This window comes from Takifugu flavidus, chromosome 3 (assembly GCF_003711565.1).
Source record: "Takifugu flavidus isolate HTHZ2018 chromosome 3, ASM371156v2, whole genome shotgun sequence".
Lineage (NCBI taxonomy): Eukaryota > Metazoa > Chordata > Actinopteri > Tetraodontiformes > Tetraodontidae > Takifugu > Takifugu flavidus.
The window spans coordinates 2,808,140-2,835,549 of NC_079522.1; the positions used below are offsets into that span (position 1 = coordinate 2,808,140).

The 27,410-nt window shown below is 56.0% G+C and overlaps 1 protein-coding gene across 5 annotated transcripts in view; it reads right to left on the minus strand.

The window, feature by feature from the left end:
• The window catches only part of ppargc1a (peroxisome proliferator-activated receptor gamma, coactivator 1 alpha), a 160,731-nt gene extending 148,431 nt beyond the window's left edge, over window positions 1-12,300 (minus strand). For all 5 annotated transcript variants that reach the window (XM_057026036.1, XM_057026029.1, XM_057026035.1 and 2 more), the window contains exon 1: window positions 12,022-12,300. In XM_057026036.1, coding sequence (XP_056882016.1) covers window positions 12,022-12,285 — 264 coding nt within the window. In that variant the 5' untranslated portion in view covers window positions 12,286-12,300. The remainder of the gene's footprint in view (window positions 1-12,021) is intronic.
• Between the last annotated feature and the right edge of the window lie 15,110 nt (window positions 12,301-27,410).

Sequence of the window (27,410 nt, forward strand, 5' to 3'; positions counted from 1 at the left end):
TTCATCCAATAAGGGGGCGAGAGGAGTCGACACGAGCAGATCCTGGCCGCAGACGCACGCCGGCGCCGCTCGTTCACATCTTTCCATTAGCAACGCTTTCCCGGGCACGCTGCCATGTCCCAGATTTATGCTGCGCACCTCGCTCCGTCTCCCGTGGACCCGGAACAAAGAGGAGAAAATAGAACGCAGCCGCCGTTCCTGCGAAAAAGGGAACAAACCGACGTTCGTCGGCGGAGTCAGTTTCCTGTTTCGGGCGCCGCGCTGATGCGGCGCTTCTCTCGTCTTCCGGCGTGAAATGATCCTGACTTTGTTCCGGACAATCTTAAGGAACAAACTTTTCGCCTGCGGAACGAGAGAACGTCCAGATATACAAGTCAGCCTGCAGAACCCTGTTTTGGGTCAGAATTTCAGGCAACCACCAGGGGGCGCCACGAGGAGAATGTGGTGAATGTGGTGTCCTGACACCCCAAAGTGTCCTAAACAGGAAGCTAAAGTTAGCTAAAGTTAGCTAAAGTTAGCCCTGCCCTGTCCAACATCCCACACGTTCAACACATCTCACAACTTAAACCAGAACATTTGCAAAGTCTGAACCTTCCTCGGCGGTCCAGGGAAATATTCTCTCGATGCGTAGCGGCGTTGTCCCAGCTCCCACCACCGCAGCCACCCGACGCCACGCGTTTATCGCCGACCCGTTGGCCGACGGGGTCTTTAGCCCGAGGCTGCGGAACTGAGCCGGTGGAGATCCGGCTCGTCCTCAGACAAGGACAAATGGGCTTTCACCGAAGCCGCTACCATAATTAGCTCGTGTCAGGCCCCCGGAAAAGGTTGACGGCGGAGCAGCTGACACGTCCAGGCTAATAGGGAAGGTGGCGAGGCCCAGATGTTCGGCGCTCGTTCAGCGAGGAGCGCAAAGGTGATGAGAGGTGATCGTGTTTGGGTGGAGGAAACAGGTGGAGGGGAGTTAGCTTACTTTAATGTCCCCCAGTGTGTGCACGTGCGCGTGCGCGTCAGGAAGGCCCGGCGCTCCGCAGCTCGTTCTAATCGTGCGGAACGTCAGACTACTTACAGGATCAATGAGGGAGGTAATGAGAAAGTAATTTTTACTAATTTCAGCGAGCGGCGGCGCCGTCCTGTGAGCGCCGTCTGCGTCGTTACAGGCAACATCTGCAAGGACTCGCCAAGCGTACGCCGGCGAGAGGGCGGAAAACTGGCACGAATGAAGCTCGGAGGGAAAAGCGCAGTATCGGCTAGCGGCGCTACGTTCCCGTGCTCGCGCCTTTTCCTGTTGATGGTTGGTCGGAGTCCATGAAACGGCAAGTAGCTAATCTCTGTTAGCAGAGCAGCGCTAACAGCTGACTACAGCCTTTGATCTGGTCCCAGCACGGCCGCTTCCTGGCGTTCCCACGGCGACGTAGCGCAGCGGCAAACACGGGTCTGGCGTTGGCTCTATTTGTCTGCCACCGTTCCCTCATCACATCTGAATATCCGTGACAGAACTCCTGGTTCCATCGGCCCGCTTCCCGATGCTTCCTGTCGGAAATCTGCGCTCCGGCAGAGGAATGCGGCGTGCGAGGGCGGGCCCCTCTACCCCCCGAAGGAGGCAAACGCCACCTCTGCTGCTCCGAGGAGGAGGAAGCGTCTGGCCATCGCAAAGGGTTTGGATGCCGGTGGCGTTATCAGACGTGGCGCCGCGCCGCCATTATTGCGTCCCTGCGCTTATTATAGATTCCATTAAGATGGCAGCTAAATTGGGGGCGGCCATCAGCGGCGAGCGCGCTGTTTGTTTTAGAGTGCTGAGTCACGGAATTATTAAGTGTTCCTGAAGATAACCGATAAATTAAAGTGACAAAACGAGCGGAAAACGAGTGTCCGTCCGCCCCCCACCCCCGACCCCGAGGGGCCGCATCGGAAAAGGGGAAATCAACAAAGACGGAGCCAAAATCCAGATCTGATGAGTCAGCGGGTTCAAATCTGTCGGAAGTCCTGGAAGAGGACGTGGAAAAGAGGCGCTAGAAGATTCTTCAAGAGTCGGCGGCTAATATTTGTTAGCATGTTCTGCCTGTTTGGTGTGTCGTTGGCAGCTATATATTACCGTTTAACATCAAAGGCTGACAAATATGGCAGCGTTAGCATATTTCTAGAAGGTGCGCGGGAGTTTGGGGGTAATACTCGTTTCTCTCTACGTTTCTTCCTCTGTTCGCAGACTTTTTATAGTCGTCATGACTAAAACATTCGCCGTTTCACTCTCTCACCCTTCAACCCCCCGCGGAATCAAAGACATGAAAGGAAGCTGATCCATCGCACCAATCCCAAGAATTCCGTATTTTCTTCCACAGCTATCTGAATGAATCGGGGTTGAATAAACGGAACGTCGACGCTCGATGGCAAACACGAGTTCCGTCGTCGGTCTTCCTCCATCCGATGTGGAAAACAAACAAAGTCGCCGAAATCTAATCAAACTCCGATAAACAAGTTTTAAATCTGCCTGTTTGCTCGAATCACACAAAGATGGCGGGCGTATACGCCCCCCCCCCCCACACACACACACACACACACACACACACACACACCCAATCAGGAAGATTTCCCAGCAGCCACTTTGGGCCCTTTAAGACATTTTCCTTGCTCGGCTGCAGATCGAGCACATTTTAAATGAAAGATTAGCGTAGTTGCGTTGCGTTATTGTGAGCCCCCCCCCCCCCCCCCCCGGGCTGATTTGTGGGGCCGTTCGGCGGCGTTGGCGGCGCCCTCCCCCCGTTCCAGGCTCACTGGGCCCTGAACTGTTGTGCAGCAGGAGCAGTTCAATTAATACGGCGGCGCCGTAAAACAACCATTGAGATGACAAACGGCTAAATGAAGAAGCATTAGCATCGCGGCCCCTGCGACGATGCGCATCTGCTGGAATTCATGCCGGAAATCTGAGCGCATTTCAGGAATCACGCAACAAGAGGCAGGTAGGAGATGGCGGCGTTAGCGGAGCCGCGGCGCGTCACCGTAGCGCGTCAGGCCTCGTAAACGCCGGCAAAAGTGAAGGACGCGGGCAGCGTTCCCATCAATCTGCCCACGTTCCAGGGAGGAGGAAAAACAGACTTCCAGGTGAACGGAGCCCGGCGTGTGGCGGGACGGAGACGCTCCCTCTCAGCCGTGTCGATACTCATTTCCTGGCGGCATCGACCGAAGCCGCCGGATAAATATGCATGAAGGCTGAAGGAGGCGGAGGAAGTGGCGCTTTAGCGCTCGCTACATGCTGATTAAACACTGGAGAGCAGGACGACCGCGTCGTGTCTGACAACTACGGGGAGGAATTTTTAATTTCCACGTCTCCACACGCGGGAGCTCGTCTGCTGTTAGTCACGCCCGCCGTTCCCGCTCGTTAGAACCGGACTAAAAAGGCTTTTTGATGATTGCCGGTGCCGCATCTCCGGGTTTAGCTCTGGATTGGGTCCGTTTCTCATGATGTGGCAGCTGATCTGAACACGCCAGATGATGTTTAGCGACGCGCTAACGGGTTCGGAGTGGGCTGGCGGGGAAATTAATCCGGTCCGAAGTTCACTCGGGTTTCAATTAGCCGCATCAGAACAAATTAAGAGGTTAAAACCGTCACCGGTTCTGGTGGCGGAATTAACCTGGCGCCCTTCATTAGCCTCCCGGGGCTGATAAAGCGAGGGCGGCGGCGGCGGCGGCCTTTTCCCTGACAACGGGTGACGAAGTGGATCGCACTCATCGTGAATAGTAACGGCCGCCAACACGCCGGCGTGAGGAGTGACGGATTCAGAGTTGCCTCCTGAGATGGAGGAAATACTCCCTGGAAAGTGGGCGTGTCTCAGCGGTGGCGTGCGTAATCCGCTCCCTAGCGCGTCATGCTAACTCCTTTTGGCTGTGTTGGGAAATCTCCCATCAGCCTCCTGTTGGCGACGCTAACCCCAGAGAGGCCGAAGCCGAACCCGGATCCATCATTTATTCATTTGTCCCCACAAAGAGAGTCAGGAACTGCTGCCAAATAAAGGTCAGAGGTCGCAGAGGCGGCGCTGAAAGGCCAATTACTGAGAGAAAACCGTGTTTTTAAGTCGCGTCTCTTCTTCCGCGGTTGTTGAGCAGCGGACTCCTGATCGGCGCCACCGGTTACGCTGCCGTTATCAGGCGCAGCAGAACGTTCCCGGCTCTTAAATGGGGGAAAAATATGCAGGCAAAAGCTCCGAAATTGTGGCGGAGTAAATAAAAGAGCTATTTAAAGCAGCGCGGCCACGGAGCAACGCTCTTACATAAAGCTTGTGACAAACCGCGCTGACGCACGCTCCATTAGATAATCTTTGACTCAATTTGTTTCTATATTTATGTTTATAGTCATCGCAGTCGGCAGGACGCAGGGAAAACGTGGTCGGGAATTTGATTTCCGCAGCGGAAAAATGAGCAAATGCTAATCGGAAATCTTAAAGAGCGTATTACGGGCGACGTTGGTGCATTAGCGCGCCACCACAATTCATCACGCGCGATTAATGTTTTGGGGGTTTTTTTTCTGCTTTAACGCGATCACCACAGCCGTGCACGTGAGTCACAGCGCACGGCTGTGGGCGTGCGAGTGTTTCTGTGCGCTGGTTTCCATTACAAAGTGAGGACCCAGGACGTTCACGCTACACAGCGGGGACGTCTGAGGGGGTCCGGTCAGGGTGACGTTCCGAGATTTAAGACTGAGTTTCAGTGTGTGTGTGTGTGTGTGTGTGTGTGTGTGTGTGTTTATATCCGGGTGGAAGAGGTCGCCACGGGGGGGGGCGTTCCTGCCTCTCCGGGCGTCTCCTGGTGGACGAATCAATTTGAGCGGACAGCCTTACAAATTGTCGTCCTTGGAGCGCGGCGCCGTTGACCGACAGCTCGATACACCTGCGGTCTGAATCCGCTCCGCAGGTGAATCAGCTGCCCGCCGGTCCTGGAACATCACCTCCGCTCGGGAACGCCGCCTGACGCAGAAACAACGTCAGAATGTTTGTTCGGAAACCGCCGCGTCAGCAGAACGCGCTTATCATCCACTTTATATGTAAATGTGCGAAGCAGACGGCGACCGCCCGCTACAGAACTTTGAATTAAGGCCGTCGTCTGGCGGGATTTACTTTAGAATCGACCTCGGCGCCGCCGCCGCCAGATACCATCATCGCCAAGCTGAGCGAAAACAAGATGCGCGCGGTTTAAAAGTCAGTCAGCGGCGTTTGACAGGAGACGAGAGCTTCCATCGCAGTCAATGTTAGCATTAGCTTCAACGCTAGCCTCCTCAAAAGAGCACGTGAGCCGTGATTCCCTCACAATCCGTGACACCAAGTACGACTCTAATGAGAGTCACTTTCCCTCCCCGGTGATTTATGCTAGCATCAATGCTAACGTTCAGCAGCCTTGTGTGGGCCAGGAGCCACCAACGTTCCTCGTTTCCTCTGACGCCTGAGCAGAAAACAAAGTGCCAGAGAGTCAAACCAACATTAAACATCTGCCAACAGGAGTTTTCACAAAGATTTGGCAGCGAACCCCCCAAAACAGCAGCGTAGCGACAACGGCGGCGCGGCACAAGCGTGTTAGCGCCACACTGCTGGGGTGGAAAAGGGGAAAAAAAGCTGCCAGACTCCAGCAGCTCTCTGGAAAAGTAACAAGATTTAACCTTTTTCACGCGAGCACTGAGTGGGCTCCTCCTGACTAATGAACACGCTACGACTGGATGCTAGCGCCTGGGGTTAGCATGTGGGTGGCTTTAAGTGTGACTGTGTTTGTGTTGCTGCGTGGGAGCCGGCAGATACAGAATAAGTCATCGGTGCAGAAACTGAACTTCCCCAAACAAAGTCCAGAATTCAGGGAGCTCCAGTCCTCGACCCGGAGACGTGGAGGGTGAATCCGTGTTAGCGTCACACTCGCTATCCATAATTACGCTGCCTGTTGCCCTGAGTGACACCGTTGCATTGGGCTCCCCTCTCCAGGAATCACCGGGAATTTCTCTCTGCTGAGGACAAAAGTCCTCCCGCTTCTTTTTAGCATTAAAAATGGCCCCAAATGCTGCCCGAGTAAAAATACCTAACCTTATCTTGCTAACGTCTCATATAGCGCAAAGATCATTCGTGTGAAACCGCGGAGGAGCTAGCCGGGAAGGATTAAACTTGTTAGCAACGGTATCAAGCGAAAACTGCGATTTCTTTACTGGCTAACTGCTTTTCTACCAAGGTTTTGCGACAGTGCGCACAACAGAAGCCTAAATGAGCTAATGCTAATGTTAGCAAAGACTTCCACCTCCAGCAGGAATCCCATATTTACATGCTAGCTGAGATAATCATGTTGGGATGGTAGCTTAAATTTGGGAACGCCGAGGTTTTTGGTGGGATAAGAGATTTTGTTACAGGATATCAAGTCGCCCAAAAGCCAAAAATGTTTGTAAACTTGAACATTTTTAGCCTCAAGCTAAAAAAAAATGTGAAGCGCTGCGCAGAAAAAAACAACTGAGCGAGCTCAGAAGTTGCTGCAGAAGCCGTTAGCGCCGCTAAGTTAATCAGAAAACAGCCTCAGCGTCTGGATCAAACAGGTCCCCCAAAGTTACGCAATCCCCAACGTTCCTGTGGGGGGGGCGAATGAAAGTCGCGGCGTCCTGACGGGTGACGTGATGCTGTAAACGCGGAGCTTCTTTCCTGGCAATTAAAGAGCAGAGCCTCATTGATTTCCGATGCTGCTCCGGACTGACTTGGCTGTCACAATGAGGCCTGCGGAAAGGTGACCATGCCTCTGCTCGCCGTGATAAACCCGCCATGTCATCAGGGGGAGAGGACGCCGCGTCCCCCGCCGCCCCCGCCCCCCCAGGTCGCCGCGTGGCGGTACGGGCCGCTCCGTTTGGAGACGCAGTCGGCGAGGAGTTAGCGAAAAAAAAACGGAGCCGTAACCGGTCAAATGGCTTCGGGGGCGTTAGCGCTCATGCTAATTCAAGATGGGAGAAGGGAGGCGAGATCGGGGGGGCGCCGGGGGGCGGCGGAAACCTCGGCGAGAGCCGGTGACAAACACCCATAAATCAGAAGTCGATCCATCAGCCGGCGGCGGCGCTTTCAACGGACGCGGTGGCGGGTCAGAACTGCGGCTCTTTGAAATGATTGGCAGCTGGGTTATGTTTATCGATCGGCTGGATAATTGACTGATTCTGGCGTCGTTAGAAATGGAGTAACGACCACATGTCAGCGGCGTGACGGGACGCCGCCGCCGTGACTTCTGCTCGAGGTCTGACGAGCCAGTTTAACGGACAATCATAGACGGATCGAGAGGGTTCGAGCCGTGATTGTTGGGGAGCCTCTCAGGGTTGAGCTTTGATCTCTTCTTTGATTTCTTTTGATCTGCAAAAGCCAAATTACTGCGATACGTTAGCGGCGCTGGGAACGCCGTCGTCTTCCTCGGCACGCCGCAATTTTTCCACATTGCAATAATACGACCCAAAATACACGATGGCGCGTTTCCACCGCAGAACGACGCCGAAGGGCGAAGGAGGAAGGAACGTTGTTGTTATTCCCGGGAAAAGAGCAGGAGCCCTCGGCTTGTTTACCATTTAACTGGAAACTGTTTATGATGGCTTTGTAATTATCTCCTTGACAATGATAATTCTCACACACACACACACACACACACACACACACACACACACACACACACACCCCTCTTCTGTCTACTCCTCTTGAATGGTCATGTGATCCGGCATTCATCATTTAGCCCAAATATTTGAGCTGCAGACGGGCTGATGGATTGTGGGTAATGAATCAGGACCCGCACAAGCCGTCACCGACACAATAATCAGTCTCTGCTCTCCGGATCAGCCGAGGGCCGAACCTCCGGAGCTCATCCGTCCCCCCGCGAGGGCCTTAATGAGACATTAGCCATGCTAGCAAACGACCGACGGGAAAGCGAAAGTCACTTTCCAGGTAAAGGCCGTTCTCTTGACCATAATCAGTCCCCGAGTGGCGCTGAAGGCGGGAAACAACTCGGCCTCCATCACAACAGCTTGCTGCTGATTTTATGTGGCCCCCCCGGGGCCCATCCAGGGCCGCGGAACGTCTTAATAAGCCTCAAATAGCCCAGGTCATCTGCTTTTGTTGTCGCCCAGATTCAGGCAACACTCGTGTCTCTTTAGGAGCTCGGCAACGATTGCTTCTGTCGGACCGGGACTTTCGGATGTACCACAGCGATAAAAACATCGAGTTGTGCGACCGGAACCACGTAGCGGGACCCCTGTAGCCACGGTAACAAAGAGGAACAGAACCATTTCAGGTTGGCAGCTAGTTAGCCTGGTTAGCATCGCTCGAGGATTAGCGACTGTTGGACGACGACACGCAGACACAGACGAGTCAGAGAGAGCTGGTGCAGGATGACTCGGCGGTTTGGGACCCGGCGTCGGACGGGACGGACGAAGACAGGAAGTGGCGGGCTGATGCAACCCCCCGCTGGGCCTCCCACCTCAATTAGCTCAGCTCATCTTGGCGTTCTGCTGATGGACGCGGCGCCGCAGTCCGGGGAGTCCGGCCCGTTAGAGAGAAGCGGTGAGTCAGTGAGCGGCGTCCAGGCGGGACGCACATGCAGATTCTGCATTTGGGCATCTGTGTGTGTGTGTGTGTGTGTGTGTTGTGTGTGTGTGTGTTGCCGTTCACACCGGAGCCCCGCCGTCTTCTTGCTACCAAACACCTGAACCAATTAGGCAACGCTAACAGAAAAACCACCAAAGAGACTCCCCAAAGAAGACGTCGTCAACACACCGGCAGAAACTCGAGTTGCAGCAAAAGTTGCAGCAAAAGTTGCCGGGGACTTTTCCGACTGCAACAATTTCCTCGTTTCTCAACACTGAACTCTGCAGCAACAGCAGAGATAAAAAAAAAAGCAACCCAGACGTTGGTGCAACTGAAAGTCGACGGAGGACAAAACAGGAACCAGAACGCGTTGCTAAAACTCGCGGGTCAGGGTTAGCCATCAATCACAGCGGGTCGCGGCCACGTGCGCGCCAGCATCCGCTAGCTTAGGTGCCGACAAGCGTGATAGAAAAGCTGTTAACAATCGCAGTTACTAGCCTAGCCTAGCTGATCTTTAACACAGCTAATGCCTGATTCTATTGCTAGGTTTCACACAAGTTTTAGCACAAAGGTTAAGAAAAGCTATTAATCTGGAGGACCCCCCCCCCCCCCACCACACTCCTGAGTTGGGGAGGCAACTGGGGAGGTCAGTGTGGGGGGGGGGGGGGGGATTTGTTTACAGTGGTGATCAAACACAGCGCGGTCGGGCGCCGTTGCCGGAGGCCGTCGTTTCAGGTGGAATCGCTAAAACTTCAGATGTACAATCGAATGTTTTGACCTCCCGCTGAGACAGAAAAACATTTTTATTTTCTTCTTCTTCTTCGCCTCCTCGGCGCCGCTTCCTTTCATCTCACAGCTCACAACAGATCCGAGGAGAAGAGCGGGAATTTCCAACGCCGGATAATTGAGATTCCAATCTCCAGAACCGCAAGAGCGGAGAGGGGAGACGGAAGCTAACGGAGGAAGTTCACCGATTTATACGAATAAAATAACGATTTGCTGATATTTTAACCGATATCTGAGCCACGGTTCGAATTTCATGTCCCGAAAATATCAAAGCTGGAGTCACGTTCTCGTCTGTATCAACAGCGCCCCCTTCAGGAGGTAAACATTGAAACGGCTGACTCGGCGATATTACGCTAAGCTAGCGCAGAGAACTTTGCTGTTACCGTAGAGAGAAGCGACGCTTTTAACTCCTCCTACGTTAAGACTGAAAAACACGCACAGATGGTTCGCAGGTCAGTCAATGGTGGCACTTCCCCCAAATTCTTGATTAGGGAATTATCCATCCGTATCTTGGCAATATGTTGCGAGGGAACAACGGCGCCGCTCATTAAAGTCGGCACGCCCGACTCCTGCGGGCCGCTCGCGAAAAACAAGGTGTTCAGCAGGAACTCGACTTGTTGATTAGAAAAGAAAAAGTGATGAGATGGAAATTAGATCTGCTCCTTCGGGTTTAGTCGGGCTGAGTGGGCGGAAAACGCTCCGCTTTTATTGCACCAGGATCGGGACTCGTCTTTGAGCGCTCCGAGCCGAGCGAAGAGGATCGCGTTGGTTTACCGAGTGAAAACACGTGAGACACTACAGCCACGAGGGGGCGCTACTGCCCCTCCAGTATCGTCAGGGGACACGTTCCCAAATATTCCAAACGTAATCTCGCTATTCCAAGGAAGCTTTTCGGTTTTCGGTGTTTGTATCACAAAAGCCACAAACTCGGACTGTTTTCTAACGATTTGCCAACTTCCTGTTGCCTCCCGACCTGGATAAAAGGACTCTGAACACGTGGCGACTCCGGCACACGGATAACGCGCATTCAGCCGAGGCCTCTGACAGCTCGCCGCGTCACCTGCGGCGGTTCCCAGACTGATCGGACCTTGTCCCCGTGAGTCAAAGCGCCGCGGCGAGTCGGCACGCTTCCTGTCTGAACTGAGTGAACACATCACATCTGAGGAGCGGCGAGGGATGAAGAGCGGGACGAGACTTCCCGGACGGCGGCGGTGGCGAAAGATCGTGAGAGCGTCCCAAACTGCGAAGTGGCTAATTCAGCGCAGGAATGTTTGTGTCTCCTCCTGCGGCGGCATTCCCGATCCTCAGCCCATCGCCGTGTCTGAGGCTGAATAATGCACGGCTCCATCCGGGCGCGAGCCAAACCGCGTCGACATACTTCCTGCTTTATTTCTTTAGCCCGCCGCCGTAGGATACGCTAACGACGCGCTGGAGCAGTGCGTGAGGAAGCTAAACCCAGACGGGGAGGCGTGCCGACCCGACGGCACCACGTCAGAGTTAACGTTAAAGTTTTCTTTAATGAGAAAGAGGTGCGGCGCCACCTGCTGACACGTCTGTGAACTACAGTCTTCCTGCCTTTTTAGCATTTTAGCTCTTCTTCTCTGAAGAGCAGAGCCAAGCCCCAAAATAAAGGCAACATCTGTTACCCCCCCTGGTGGCTGGCAGCAAAACAGTTCCAAGTACCAGCTCGCTGATCCGGATCACGGAGGGGACACGTCCGTCTTTTGCTGCTCTCCAGCACCCCCTACTGGTCCGGCCCCAGGTGCTGCTGGCACCCCAGTCAACACTCGAACTTCCTGGGTTTCGCTGCTGGGCGCAACGCGCGCTAATCCCGCTAACAGCCTCCTCCACTCAGCTCGTCCCCCTCTGTGGATTTAAGGCTTTTGCATTTTTAACGTGAATCGCGGTCGTGCCAAAATTCCATTTCGGAGTCAAAAAGCTGCTCAGTCTTAATTGTTCCACTTTCACAAAGTCTTTTTTTTGTGCGTGCGTGCTTGTATATGACCCCTGGCGCCGCCGATCGCAAACTTTAAGAGCTTTTAATCCTCTTTAATTTGTGATCACTTGTAATTCAAAAAGCTAGCTCATGAAACCACGCGAAATTCCTCCTTTAATCGCCGTTTTTCTCCCCACCTCGGCGGCGTTTTCCTGCACGCACGGACCGAATTACCATAAAAATTGCTGCACAAATATTTTGGCATCAATCACTCAGCAGAAACTGCTAAATAGCTGCGAGCTGAGCTGCGAGCGGGAGAATTAGGAGGGATTTTACCGACAGAGCTTTAATGGGAGCACTGGTTCATCTGGAGGGAAACGAGCTAATTATCCCAGAACAGACCCTGATGATGGTGATGATGGTGATGAAGGTGATGTGAGGACAGGCCCCGCCATGTTTACCTGCACTACACGAGCTCCTCCTCTATTATTTATCCCCTCATTAATTATTGATTGACGGGTGTGAGCGGCTCAATGTTCGGCCATCATCGGAAACACTCGGGCTTCCGTCGGCTTTAAGGACTTAAAGCAGAAAAGTTTGGTGGATTCCGCGGGGGGGGGCGTCCCTGCCCCCCCTCACCTGAAGTTGCAGCTGACGACGAACATTCGCGGCTCGGAGCTGCTGAGAATTCGGCGCGTTCGCCTGAAAACGGCGCGCGGGGAGGGTTCCGCGTCCTACCTGCTCGTAGCAACTCTCCCAGGTGAGGTTGAGGAGGCAGGCGGCGGGGATGAGCTCGTCCTCGGGGCGGGAGCAGCCCTCCATGGCCACGCGCGTGGGCTCGGGGCTCGGGGCTCGGGCGGCGCGGACGGAGGTTCGGTCCGGGGCTCCGGCGCGGACGGAGGTTCGGTCCGGGGCTCCGGCTGGTCTCTGCACCGGCGCGTCTGGAGGTGTGTCTGAGTCCAGCGCGCAGCGGCGGCGCGCGGGCTGCGGCTTCCACCGCATCACGTGGGCGGATGGATTCCTCCTAAAACTCGCGCGGGGTCTCCGAACGGCCGTCACGAGGCGCCGAAAGGCAGCAGCGATGAGTCGGTAACCTATAGAATCTATAGGTCCGGTCGTTCGAACATCAAAGGCTGTGATTGGGTTCCGGTGGAGTGAAGGTTCTGGCGGGATTAAATCCGGGATTTTTGCAATAAATAAGGTTAAAATCAGAACTCGGGGACGAAGAAGTCAACTCTAAATTCAAACAGATGACAACAACACTGAAGACGGTTTATTTAGTTTATAGTTTATTTCTATTATCTATGTTGTTTTTAAAAATGTTAATGTCGACTAAAGTGATCACACAGAGGACGTGTTAGCTTCAGAAAATGAGGCTAAAACAGACACAAATGTACATGTTAGCGCTCAAGTCAAATCAAAGTATCCTGGAGTTCATACAAAGGACTTTATTTAACTTTTGGGAACTTTAAATTATAGAATAAATGGATGAAACACAGAAACTCAGCTCAGAATGTTTATTTCTAAGAACAAATATCAACCAGCCACTTGGATCATGGTCCTCGAGCACACGTGTGTTCATATTCATAAACAGGAAGCAGCAGACATTTCTGTCATTTCTGTTGATGTTTACACATCCTGCGCGGCTATTTGCTTATTAGCTAGCAGAGGTTTGACGAGATCGCAAATTTTTTCTTCTTTTCAAAGTCTCTAAAGTTCCGAAAGCTGACTTCAGACGGTTAGTGAAACGAGTTCATGCTAATGTAGCATCTGCGGCGCTGCTGCGGCAGTCGGGAGTTTATCTGGAGGCGACTGAAGAACAAATGTGGCTTAAATTAAAAACGTCTTAAACACTGTCGGACAGAACGCGTTCTCCGTGTGCAGCCGAGCTGAGAACAGAACATCTGAGCAGAAGGGCTGCTAGCCCAGCTCATTTCGCGAGCTGTCTGTTAGCGCGCTCTTTAGAGCCTAGCGTTCCTCCGCTCTTTCGCCGGCCTCCTTGTTTGATCAGATGTGTTCGCCACGCATCATCGGCACCCGTTTGAAGTGCGGTCAATTGGCGCGGCGGAGCGCGTGCTCTCTTTCCTGGGAGGAACTGTCAAGCGCCCGCAGCGGCGCAGCGGCGTGGACGGACAGAGAAGGACGGCGGACGTCCCCCAAGGTGATCGGACAGAACGCAGCCCCCCACTTCAGCTAATTAACCCTCGTGAGGCTTGTTAGCCGTGTCGATACGGCAATGAAAAGTGCATTTGAATAGCAACAAATAAAGGCTTCGGGGGGGGGGGTTCCGTCCCACCGGCGGTCCGAGTCGTCACGCTCCATTAAAAACACGCAGAGCGGCGGCAGCAGAACCGGCCGCGTTATCTGTCATCATCCACGAGGTCCGTCCTGAGGAGATCCATTTAAAGATTAGCAACATCGGCACGGACGCCCGCCGTGGATCCGGGATCAACCCGGCCGGCGGATCGTTGCCGTTGCTAAATGAGGTCGAGTCCGGCGCGGCCCCGCCTCGTCCTACAGGTAGCGCTCTGCTGCAGCTCTTAAACAGGCCACATTCCCCCTGCAGGGGCGATTTATCAGGTCTAACCTGACGGTACGTGCGTGTGCTCGCCTATCACGGAGGGCTGCAAAGCGACTGTCATCGATGGCGTGATTGAATTGTTCCCTCGCGCCGTCACCAGAGGGGCTATTACTTCAAATTAGCATACAAATTCAAACCCGGACAGATGGATTTGTCACATTCGGGTCGCCATCTTCCTGCGAGATTGGCTTTGCTCGCGCTGCGTGATGGAGATAAGACACCTGTCTGGGCAGGGATTGGCGGCGGCGTGGAGGAGGCGGGGAAGGAGCTCCTGGAACGCTGAGGTGTTCTGCAATAAAGTTGCTGCATCCCAGAGCCGCAGATGATGATGAGGCACCATCCAGCACAGCGGGGGGGCAGATTGAGCCGCGGGAGCATTTGTTTGTGTTATTGTGTTATAGCCGGGCGGGTCAACTGGTCAACAGGCGACGGCACTAGCTCCGCCCCCTGTACTAGCTCCACCCCCAGCACTACTGGTAGTCAAAAAGATGGCAGGTCAAAAGGGCAGGAAGCCACGCCCCCTTACGCCACTCACATAAAACACAAATTGGAGGATTAACGATCTTCATTAGCGATCATGGCCGAGCTGATCGGCAGCTAACGCCGGACGCGGGGCCCTGTCGGTGCCTCGGAATCAGCTCCGGTTCTGGTTCCGAGTTTCTTCCCAGGGAAAAAACAAAAAACATCCATTTAAAAACTCGTCTCCCAACAGTCCGAAAAATATTAAAGCGCACATGCTAATTTCCTGAGTTAGCACATTGCACAATCTGAGGGCTTAATTTAAAACTCCCTTAGCAGGTCCGGTATCTCTGCCTACCTACCAGACTCTTCGGAGATCGGCAGAAAACTGCTTACCGGCTCATTTCCGACCGTTTCCTCAGGTCAGCGTCGGATGTGTTCTACAACTGATGAAGAGTCGGGAAGCAGAAGCGGGGGAACGCAAGGTCGCGCGATCCACCCGGCTCCCGTGGACCCGGACACACGCACATCTGGATTAGCAGCAGTTCAATAAATTGCTTTTCTGAGGATGATGTAAGAGAAATAAAACATGTCGTTGTGCGGTCGGGGCTGAGAAGAGACGCCCGTCTCTTCCTGCTTCAGGACTGGCTGGTTCCAGAACCGCACCCAACAGCTTTTAGCATTTTAAGATGAGCTGGCAGCAGGCTATGCTAGCAGAGATAGCCTCATCCATTCCAGACTCACACACATTCCCCCCGGATGTTGCAGCGGTGGTACGTTCCGGCTCATCCTGAATCGATCCGTGACCACGGACAGCAGGTAGCGCGCGTCGGTTCAGGAAGTTCTGGTGTGGCCCGCCGTCAGTCCGGGTGAGGAGGACGAGCGTCAGACGGTCAGGACGGTCAGCAGCCTCAGGGGGCGGAGCAAAGCCTCCAAAGGTTGGACGAAGTCCTGCGGGAGACAACGTAGCTGCCCGTGAGGACAGGTGAGGCCACGCCCCCAGAGAGGACAAACGCCCACCGAAACATGCACGATCGTCCCACAGGCGGCGCTTCCGCCAGCGGCGGCGGGAAACTCGGGCCCAGTCGCTTGAAGTGTCAAACGCTCCTGATTGTGGCTCTAATGGGGGGAGAGCTGCGTTTATTGAGCGGCGTGCTCGGCCGGCGCCGCTCCTCCGCTGTGTTTTCATGCTTCTGATGAACTCGCCCGCTTCAGCTGCACGCCACGTCGGCGCAGGTGGGTAAAGCCAACGCTCGCTCCCCGAGACCCTCCGAGGCGTCAGGATCCATCTCGATGAGCAGCGTTCCGGCCCAAACTGCAATTACAGCTGCAACGCTCCAGCTACACCTACAGGCTCGGGGGGGTCTGCCCCCCCCCCCCCCCCGCAGACCTCACCCCCCCCAACCTGAACGCATCAGCATTAACAACCATTTGGGGCTAATTGTTGGTCCTTCCTTTGCTGGGGGGGGGGGTAAAATACCTGAGCGGAGACTGGAGAAATCAAATGTTTGCAAAGAGGGGGGTTGCATGTGTGTATGGGGGGGGGGGGGGGGGCAGCAGACAGCGACTGGGTGAAGGAGGGGCTCGTTTCTCATCCTCCACTCAGGCAGCCGCCACAATGGAGGCAATTATGGGGAACTTTCTACTTAATGCTCCCACACGAGCCCCCACCCCCCCAATCCCCCAATCCCCCCCCCCCCCCCCCCCCCAGTTTGGTTAAAAGATTTTTCCTGCAAATGCAATTATTGACCTTTGGCTCAGCGCCGCTGGAACCTAATGACCAGTTGCATGTTAACTGAAAATTAGCTTCAAGCACCTGCAGAGCTGCACCTTCGTTTCCCTCCGGTCCCACAAAAAAAAGAATTCCATTTCACCGGGGGGGGATTTTTTATTATGAACAAATATTGATCAGAAGCATCAAAGCTACTTTTTTATTCTAAAAGGCAGAGTGTCGGCCCACCAAGAAGGTGTAAATCTGACTTCCTGCTAGCATGACGCAGCGGCGCTACATTAAAGCACCAGAACAATCAATGAGACAAAAGGCTACGGGAACATTAAAGCACGCTGGCTTCAAGGGCTCCGCTGGAAATGTCAGCAGGTAAATGAATCCCAGCCAGGTGAGTCCTGCTGCCTCAGCCCGTTTGGACTTTTCCATTGGCTCAGGTTTGGGGGGGGGGGGCTGTTTAGATGAAGCTTCTGCCACAGCTGGATCACACCAATAAAAGCGAACACTCCTGGAGGTGGGGGGGCCGCGGGGGTCAGTCACGTTCCGCCGGAGGAGGATAAAAGGAAGGCAATAGCTAAGGTGATAGCGCCACTATTGATGTAACCAATTTCATTCTCAAAATGGCGTTTGCCACGGCGGACGGGGAGAGATGGGTTTAATCTCAGAGGTGAGATGAAAACTATATTATGGTGAGAAAAGGGAGGTGGGGAGGAGGTTAAAGGGGGGGGAGGGGGGGCAGCGGCGTGTCCCAGATCCATCAGCGTCCACACAGAAGCGCGCAGACGTGAAATAAAGCTGCAGATCTTCTGGCTGCGGCTCCTCAGCACCACCACCAGCACTTCCTGCTCACGGCCCCTCCCACACCCGCCAGCCCCTCCCACACCTGCCAGCATCCTGTCACCTCCTCCAGATGTGCGTCAGCAACAGGTGAGTCAGTCTGATGGTGAAGCTGCTGCAGCTGAAACTCACAAAGTGTTTGTGTTGCTGCACGATAATCACAAGCCACCACCACCGGGGGAGGCTGCCCCCTGTGGTTCCTCCCGGTACTGCAGCCGGGTTTCTGTGGAATCAGTGGAGCGTCCAGGAGCCTTCGGAGGGGAGAAGAACCCCAAATCATTTCAGATCATCAACAAAAGAGAATCCGGTTCTTCCCGGTGACCTGGTGGGTCCAGGGAGTGCAGCAGGTCGCCCGCGTCTTCAGCAGGGGGCAGATTGGACCTCGGGGTTTCCGGATCCGCGTTCTCCTGCGCCGGTGGGAAGATGGAACGGGTCAGGATGAATTAGTCATGTAGCGTTTTATCTCCTCCGGCATCGCTCGTACGTCAGCCTGAACAGAAGCTGGTTGCCGGCGCGTTTGAAGGGCTATTTAACTTCGGCTCAGCGTGAGGGGAAAGAATTAGCCCGCTGAGGTGGAGCAGCATTCGTCAGGAGGAGTCGAGGGCTTTATCGCACCCTCAGCTCCGTCTTGTAGGACTTTCCCTGTCGAGGTGGAAACCTTTTTCCGCGGTGCTGAAGGTCGCTGGTGGGTGGAGCCAGAGGAGCTTCTGGCTGACGGGAGGGTGGTGAAACAGGAAGCAGCGACGTGAAGATCAGCTGACGCTCGGCGGCAGGTGTTTGTCTGGGGAGATAACCTTAGCAGCTAACCTTCGGCTAATCCAGGATCAATTACAAACGCCGGTCAGGCGGCGTCAGCGACCACGACGGCCTGAGGGGAGCGGCTGGGGAAACGGGCCGGCCGGCGCGGCGCCTTCGCTCCCGCCGTCTCCTGTGAGTTAGCAAAGCGAGTCCAGTCGGTAGCCTGGCGGATCACGGCGGCTCCGCTGCAGCAGGGCGCCGCTACGCTGGCGAGGCGCCGCAGGAAGCGTGAGGGAAAACACGCTCGCTGTCTCTTCTCGCCGCTCACGCGCCCTCTAATGCAACCCAACAGCAGTTTCAGCTCCCATGAGCTGCACGCACGCAACCTTTGACCTTTTGTTGTTTGCTCTGTGCGTTAGCGCCGTGGCTGAATGTCCTCGGCGCCGCGCTGGCGTCTGCGTCGCCTCAGAGTTTTCCAGCAGTGACAGAAAACACTTCCGACGTTTGCTCTCCGGCTCGAGATCGGATACGTTTGCACGAGCCAAAATCAGGCTGCTGCTCATGTTGAGCTGTTAGCAGCTTTAGCCTATTAGCTGCTAACGCGACTCAGCTACAATCCTCAACAGATCCGCTCCCGAAGCCGTCGGGACACGTTTAGAACCAGTCACCTCTCTCTCCACAGGGGGTCGATCTGGCTGTCGAAGCTAACAGCCTCACGTCCCTGGCAGCTCGCGGCTCTCTGGTCCGGCTGGACCCAACCGGGACTTGAGCCCCGGAGGCCCGAACAACCGTCACCAGGAAACCGACGGCCAGTTTGGTCCTGGTTCCAGGTTAGCTTTAATAGGCTGGAGCCACCAGGTGGGAGGAGGGAAAACACCCTGGTCTCACACACACACACACACACACACACTCGGATGTGTGTTCGCGGGCTGTGGGAGGAAAGTGGAGAAAACCCACACAGACACTGAGACCTGAGCAGGAATCAAACCCTCAACCAAAGGCGTTCCCCCCCCCCCCCCCCCCCGTCTGGAGAAGGAGGCGTGGGGAGTGTGGAGGTGGGGGGGGGGTCGGCTCTTCTCTGGACCGGGACCTTCTCCCAGTCTCAGATCCGCTTCTGTTGCAGAGACACGGCAGCTAATTCAGAGCAGGAAAAAAGGATCCAGTGATTCCGATGAGTCACGGCGGCCTGCGGGGGTCCCGCTGTCAGCACGCACGCACAAACACGGGGGGGGGGGGGGGGGGCGGGGGGGGGGGCTCTGCAGCAGCGTCTCCTTATATAACATCTGAAGCAGGCTGGAGAGCAACCCTTCAGATCCAGCACCACTCCAGGCCGCGGCGGCTGGGCCGGAGCCCACTCTGCTGGCAGCCGCCGCTCCGGTGTCACGGCTTAATGTAGGCGTGGGCGTTTGGAAAAACGTCCCCGCTCACTTCCTGTCAGCAGCGCGGGCGGAGGGCTGACCCCCGCCGCCTTCGCGCTCCCCTCGGTGGCGCTCGGCGCGGCGCTCCGAGCTCTTCCTGCCCTCGGGAGCGTCTGACCGCCACTATTTTATTTGGCTCCCACGTGAAGCACTTCCTGTCAAAGGAGGTTGGCGGGGAGGGAGACCTGCCCCCCCCCGCCCCGTGTGACATCATCACGGCGGTGCGGGGGGCCTCATCGATCCTGCAGGATTATCCAGGCCGGCTAATCCGGCCGCTTCATCACTAATATCATCATCGCTGCCGCTTCTTTCTGGGTTATTACCTGCAGGAGCGTCGCTCCGCTGGCTAAAGCGCCGCATCCGTCACGTTCCCCGCTGGGGGAGCGCAGCCCTGTTGACAAACAACCCCCCGTCTACAGAGCAGCGCCGCCAACCAGCCCCCATCAGAAGCTCAGCGGAGCGGGCGGGCGGCGTTTGAAGGAGCGTTCCAGGCAAACAACACGTCTGTTAGCGAGAGGCAGGAAGTCAGATTGGAATCTTTAATCCTAATTAGTCCGTTGCTACTTTAGCTCCCAATGATGAATCCGTGATTGGTGTCTTTCCTGGAGACCCGGAGCGCCGACGAGCCGCAGTTTTATGTTCATTGAGGGGAACCTAATGCAGTCATTAGCATGCGGAGCAGCGGACGTCCTGAACCTTAATTCTTTTTCACTACTTCCTCTCGGGCTGGCGCGAATGTCATCTCTGCATTTTTCACTTGATAAGTCGTCCAAGTCGGAGCGGGGCCACGAGTAACGAGCAGCTAATAAATGGATCTCAGCCTGGGCAGGAGACACGAGCGCAGCGCTCCAGCCACGGGACCGTTGCTAAACGTTAGCAGCGGTCAGACAGCTCAATGCTAACGGGACGACGAGGCCAAACTCGCTAGCAAACGTGGCGTCGTTAACCCGCCTGGACGCAACCGGAGCGCGGCGCTGCGTCGTTTCTCTTCCTTGAAGAAGCAGAAACTTGAAATGATATTTGAAGTTCTGAAAACGATCTTATCCGGCCGCGGCGGATCAAACCGGCGGGAACGCGGAGCCCGTAAAGCCGCCCGACACATGCGCGCTCGGCGAGATCAAACTGTAAAACTGGAGACGGTAAAGAAAGACGGCGCTCTCATCTTTGATCCAAACCTTGTGGGCCTGCTTACACCTGATAGCACACTTGATCCCTGATTTATGGAGCATCTCACGCTGGAAAATTCGAATTTCCGGGGCTCCGGCTCAGATAAAAGAAGCTGGCGTTGGACTCCGACAGGTGGCGCCGGCGTTCTGGACACGAGGCGTCTGAACGGGAAGCGAGGGGAGCGGTTGTCGCCCGTCTGTATCACCCGGGTTTTGGATCGGCTCCTGAGGCTCCGCCCCCGCCACACACGTCTGCATCCTCATCCGCTGCCTCTGGGAAACACGGACGCCACGACGCCGGGTCGCCCACGTCCGGCCCCGTTTTCTCCCCATCTTCATCAAGTTCCTGGAAGACGGAGGTCAAAGAGCCACTTTGGATCCGACGGCAGCACCTGGAGGAACAATGGCGACCGATGGCGGCGGTGAGGGGGGGGCGGCGGCGAGGGGGGGGGGGGGGGCCGGGGGGAACCCTGGTTCCCCGCTACAGTACATTTGTTCCGACTATCGCTCCATCTGACGGAGGAAATTAAAGCCGGACTGCAGAGTGCTTTCCCAGCTCCCGGTGGCTCTGTTTTCAAACGCAGCAATCACGGAGAACACGGGCGCGTGCGCCCGCCCGGCCGCCGCGGCGGCGCGGCGTGCGGAGCCAGACGGGCTCAAACAGGGTTCATTATTCCACGGTGCAGCATTGTGGAAGCGGAATGTGAGATGAGGCTGCAGCACTGATGCATAACCGCCGGCAAATCACGGCAGATCAGTTTAGTGGAGCTGAACGTTCCCGAGCCGGTGGGCTGGCAGACAAACGGAGGACCAGGAAGACGACGGCGTGCTTCACTAAAGGCCTCCTACAACACGCTACACTTAATACGCATGCTAATTTCCTGCAGCTAACTCATTTACATGTTTAATTGCACCGACGCTGACACACGTGCGCCGGTATTGATAATCCTGGAGGGTTCCGAACGTTCCTGGTTTGGCATAAAACAAAATATATCGGCTTTTCATTGGTACGCGGCTCCCCGCTGTGAGGAAATCTATCTTTTGTTTAGCTAACAACAATCATTTAATCCTAATGAAGCAGCTGTTCCACTCCGCCGGGCTAAAGCCTGTGCTGTAGCGCCCTCTGCAGGAGGCCTCGGGCACTGCCACCAAGAGAGGCCTCGAAGCTGCTGCTGATGGGACACGAGAGACGCACGAGAGCGTGCGCACAACACGGCTCTTACTCAACACTAACGAGAGGCAGACTGCTTCTGAACGCACCCACCGCTAACATTAGCCTAGCAGGTCTCAGGACGCGGCAACCAGCTGCCACAGAGGGGAAAAAACAGGCCTTTTTGCTAAAGTGCTGGAAGCACGCTGGCTGCGTCTCCCTCAGGGCCATCAGGACGCACACACACATGCACACGCACACACACACACGTACACACACACACACACACACTGTCGGGGGCAGTCGGCCAGTGTTGGGAAACCTGTCCACGAGGTCTCGCTGCCACCCCAGAAGCAGCGGGGCTAATAACCGGCACGTTCGGGCGCTCCTCTCGACTAGCACACAAGCGCCCTGCCAACCGCCATGTTTTGATGTCGGCTGCTGAGGGGGGAGCTTAAATATTCGCACTTATCTTCGCGCTACAGCTGTGATAACTTTCCTCAACTTTCCTGTTTGCGCTCCTTGTTTGTGGAAGTGAAATATCTCGGAATGAGGAGAAGGGGGGCTCCCTGCTCCTTCCCCCCCCCCCCCCGTCTGGTAGAAATGAAGCAGTCAGATGGCTTTGCAGTGATCGCCCCCCCCGATCATTAGTCTACATCAAAGTTGCTGGGGGAGCACGGAGGTTAAGAAGCGCTGAAGGGAGGAGAGGCAGCACCCTTTGAACGCCCGTCTCTGCGAGGCCCTCCACACATTAGCTTCTTTAACCCAATTAGGAGGGGCCGATAATGAACTCACCGTGGGAGTGCTCTCAGTAATGCTGCGGTTCGACACAGCGTGGGGGGGCGTGGGGGGTGGGGGGGGGGGGGGGGGGGGGCATAAATCAACAAATTAGAGCCAACTGCAGAAAAATGTAAAGCTGAGGCCCGACTGCTGCTGGGACGCAACCAAATCTGAGGATCAATTACCTCCCGTCAGCGAGGCCGCCTCCAACGCCGCCCCCCCACCACAGGCGTCGCCCCCTAACGGCCCGTATTGATCTCGTCTTAGCTAATGAAAAGTGACGTACGGGGAGCGCCTCCGACGGGCGCCGCCGGGAAAATAATCACAGCTGATGAATCGGGAGGTCAAAGGCAGGAAGCCGCCGCGTTTGGAGATCGGTGCTGGGAATTAGTGTCACACCAGGTACGTCCACCAGGTACGCCCCCCCCCCGACAACCACGGTGATCGCATGGTCGCGGGGGTGGGGGGTGGGGGGGGGGGCATAAATCAACAAATTAGAGCCAACTGCAGAAAAATGTAAAGCTGAGGCCCGACTGCTGCTGGGACGCAACCAAATCTGAGGATCAATTACCTCCCGTCAGCGAGGCCGCCTCCAACGCCGCCCCCCCACCACAGGCGTCGCCCCCTAACGGCCCGTATTGATCTCGTCTTAGCTAATGAAAAGTGACGTACGGGGAGCGCCTCCGACGGGCGCCGCCGGAAAATAATCACAGCTGATGAATCGGGAGGTCAAAGGCAGGAAGCCGCCGCGTTTGGAGATCGGTGCTGGGAATTAGTGTCACACCAGGTACGTCCACCAGGTACGCCCCCCCCCCGACAACCACGGTGATCGCATGGTCGCGGGGGTGGGGGGGTGGGGGGTGGGGGGGGCTGTGAGGAGCCCTGACGGGCGCACAGCATCTTGGTGATGGTCAAAACATCAGCAGTGCTTCCAGTTCTGCTCTGAGCTAGGCTAATGAGCTAGGCTAATGAGCTAGGCTAATGAGCTAGGCTAATGAGCTAGGCTAATGAGCTAGGCTAATGCTCATCAGACAGATGCTAACCAGCTCCACGATGCCTTCGAGGACTTCTGACAAGTACCGTCACAAGGAAACTCAGAAGGACGTACCTCCTGCCTGGTGAGGAGGACGAGGACGTCACCTTCATCCTTCTCACACACACGGGTCTGGATCTGGATCTGGATCTGGATCTGGATCTGGATCTGGATCTGGACCTGGACCTGGACCTGGACCTGGATCTGGCCTGAATGGCCGCGCCCCAGTGGTTCCGCTTCGGTTTTCTACAGTGGAAATAGACCCGGGAACTTCCCGGTATGGCACTCATGATAATGACCTGGACGGGGGGTGGGGGAGGAGTCAGGGAAGGAAAGATAAAAGGAAGATCAAAGGCTGAACGTCTGCGGCGATATTGACCATCAGCAATCTTTGATTTACCTTTGATCCGAAACGAGGAGCCACGGGAACACATGCTAATGCTAATGCTATGCTACGCAGGCTGCATAAAGACCTGAGGGACTCAGGACGAGGGCGCTGGTGCAAATCAAGGACAGCCCGCACGTGGGCGTGGGCGTGGGCGAGCGGCGTTCTGGGATGCGCGGCGTTCCCCCCGCAGCACATTAGGATTCCGCTGGAAAAACACGCCTCCCTTTTTCAATCTCAAACGTTTTCGGGGGCCATCGTCTCGGCGCTGCCGTTTCCGCTCTGCGACACATCATAATTGCTCTTAATCGAGGCAAATTAAACTTTCTGGATTGGGGAGGGGGGGGCGGGGACGGGGGGGTGTGGATGGATGATGATTCCCAATAACCCGAGACCTCATTTAACAGTCGGCGAACAACAATCTCACCTTTGATTCCTCGCCGACAAACAACTCGTCATCATCCATCTGCTTTATGAGGACGCCGCCTGGCCACAAACCAGCCGCGACGCCCCCCCCCCCATTAAAAGAGGCGTGGCCTGGGGACGAGACTCCCGGCGACACGCGATCACAGTCCCCGTCTCATCTCTCCCGCTCGGCTGTCAGAATTCCAGACGCTGTCAGGAAAAAGGAAGAAAGCCGACGAGGAGGTGACAGAAGAGGGACGTGTCGGCTGGCTGTCACCACAAATATCCTGGGGGGGGGCGATATTCCTCATTATCACATGATGGTGGCGGAGCTGCACTCCTCCTGGCCCGGCACCAGGCCACGCCCTCTCCTCTCTGGCCCCGCCCCCGGGGGGTGGGGGGCAGCTGCTGTGTGACAGGAGTCACACCTGTCAACATCTGCGCGTCAGCGCCGCGGCTTTAAAGACACCAGCAGCTTAGCGAGAGTCCAGCGCCGCTTCAACTCCATTAAGCTTAAAGTTAAAGCGAGACGTGACTCGTCTGGAAGGGCCGGTCGCCAGAATCCGAGCCGAGCAGCATCTGATGACGGCTTTGGAGGAGATAAACATTCCATGGGATTAGGATTAAGAGCCTGACCTGATGGGAAAGTTGCTTTGGCGGCGCTGCTGAGTGAGGAGGTGTCATCTGTGTTCCCACCACTAGATGCTGCTCAAGCTCACCGGGCCGACCTTCAGCTCGGCCCGGGACAAACGGGCGCTAGCTCCCGTTAAAAAGGGCCGAGCTGCAAGCGTCTTTAGCCGGAATGATTCACGGATGTTCCTGGAGACAACAATAGCCGCCAGCGTCCGGATACGGAAGCATGATTGCTGACGGAGACAGAACCAGGACGCGGCTAAGATTCGAGTCTTTGGAGGACAGTTTGTACTCACAGGATAGCCTCACCCCCCATGAGCTAGCATCTCTCCCCACCCTGTTTGAGCAACATTATCACATCATTATTATCTTCTGGCAGTTCTGGGGGACTTCCTCCTCCACCTGTCTTTACCTGCGTGGTTTTCCCACATCGGGATGCCAGCACAGCGCCCCCTGTAGTCTCAGACAGGAAGGGCAGGTCGGTGAAGCCCCCTGACGGTCCTGACTTATCTGGGGCCCTGGGCAAGACTTCGGGTACCCCCTCCCCCATATTATTGATCATTATTCATTAGCAACCATGTGAAGCACGATTAGCCAGTAAAAAGGCCTCTATTACCGATTATTCACCATATTCATGGCGCTCCCCCGTATGGACGCGGCTCCCTCGACGGCGACGCCACACTAACGGACACGATTTGGGGTCCGAGCGGCGCCACTGTGTGGATCCACCACCTGCTATAACCACAATTATAACACCCCGAACGATCCGTCAGTGGAGACAATCATGGCCGTTGACACAGGTAATTACACAGCCTGGACATCGCTAACAAGCAGCATAATGGCCAACGGCTCATTGCTCGTGGCCGCTGCACTGATGGCGGCGGCGCAGAGAAGGCGGCGGCGCCGTAGCGCCCCCTAACAGGGTAAACGTCTCCGGCAGCGAGCGCCACGCCGCGGACTAATCGTTTGGCATATTGATGAACTCGGAAACGGAACGGAACCAACTGGACACATAATATATTCTAATATAATGGGACTCATTAAAGGGAACGGCGAGCCTCTGCCAGAGCGCCACCGTCCCTCCAAATGAAGATGGATCCGCCGCCGCGCTCTGGAATCTGTGCGGCGGTCCTCTCATGGTGGCAGAGGACGGGACGGAACAGTTCTGGTGACTTCTGGGTCAGGAATACCCCCCCAGGTCCTGGTCAGGGATAATCCTCGCTTCTCCTGAAGCTCCTGAACTCATCTCACAGTAGCTCTGGCATCATTTCACCCGCGGGCGCCATGAAATCGCGCGTCAGGGTCCGTTTGGGCTGTGCTGGTTAGGGATGACATCATCCCCAGCATGACGCCCCATCCCTGATGTCACATGACCAGGCTCTTATCACACCGGCCAACCGTCTGCTATCTTAATAGAGATCTAACTGGGCGCCGCGGCAACACGCCGACCCTGGGCGCTCTCCGTCGTGGATCCTTGCCGGCGAGGCCTCGCTGCCGTCGCAGTTCCACCTCTGGGAAAAGAGGAAACTCCTCAGGAAGGTCGGGAGGGAGCAGGAGAGCTGGGATCAGGGACCCTCCGGGGCCCGAGGACCAGGACGCCGGCGGCGTCCGACCCACCGCTGAGGCGTGGGCGTGCACGGCCCGTCCCGGTGTGCTGCATTTGTGCACGTTACAACTTATTTACTCCATAAAAGAGGCGGGAACGGGTTGAGTGACACTCCGGTGCCCCCCCGCCTTCTTCCATTATCTCAGATAATAACGGCCCCGTCAGCAGCGGAGCGGAAAAGTTAGCCTCCTCGGAGTGAGCGCCGGGGGAGGGCGCCGGCGGAGCCGCGCCGCCGCCATAAAAGTCAGGTAAGCGTAAAAAAGCCAGGTGAGAGAATGAAGCGTGGATGGGGAGGGCAGCGGCCACCACGGAGGGGCCGCCTGGCTGGAGGACTCATTAACCCCGCTGAGAGGTCGGCCTGGAAACTGCTGGCTCCCCCCCCCCGTGGGGCCCCCGCCATGATGGAGTGTCAAACCCTCTCTGGTCACACTGATTACATCCAGGGAGCGTCGCCGGAGACCCGGAACAGGGAACCGACCGGGCTGAGCGGTGGCCCAAGAGAGCCGCCGCACAGCTGAAGACCAGTCAGACCAGTTGGACCTCAACCCAAACCAGCAGCAGGAACAAACATGATGACCTCCGCTCAGGGACGCTCAGAGCAACGGAGCTCGTGAATAACGGTGAGGTTTGCTGCAGCTTCAGGAGGAGTCTCCGCCCACCTTCAGGAGGGGTCTCCGCCCACCTTCAGGAGGAGTCTCCGCCCAGGCTGAGAGGAGTCTCCGCTTACCTTCAGGAGTCTCCGCCCAGGCTGGGAGGAGTCTCCGCCCACCTTCAGGAAGAGTCTCCGCCCAGGCAAGGAGGAGTCTCCACCCACCTTCAGGAGGAGTCGTCGCCCACCTTCAGGAGTCTCCGCCCACCTTCAGGAGGAGTCTCCGCCCAGGCTGAGAGGAGTCTCCGCCCAGGCTAGGAGTCTCCGCCCAGCTTCAATAGAAGTCTCCTCCCGCCTTTAGAAGGAGTCTCCTCCCACCTTTAGGAGTCTCCGCCCAGGCTGAGAGGAGTCTCTGTCCAGACTCGTTAAGCTGCTCTAATCTGGGAAACAATCAAAAAGACCGAAGCTGCAGCAGCAGCAGCAGAATGAATGAGGAACGGCTCGTTGCTGCTCCTCAGCCTCCCTGACCTTGTGAACCCGGCGTGGCGTGTGAGGGACGTCTGGACGACAGCTTTCAGCGCTGCTGACCGAAGACTGTGAGGAAAATAAAGCTCCACCATA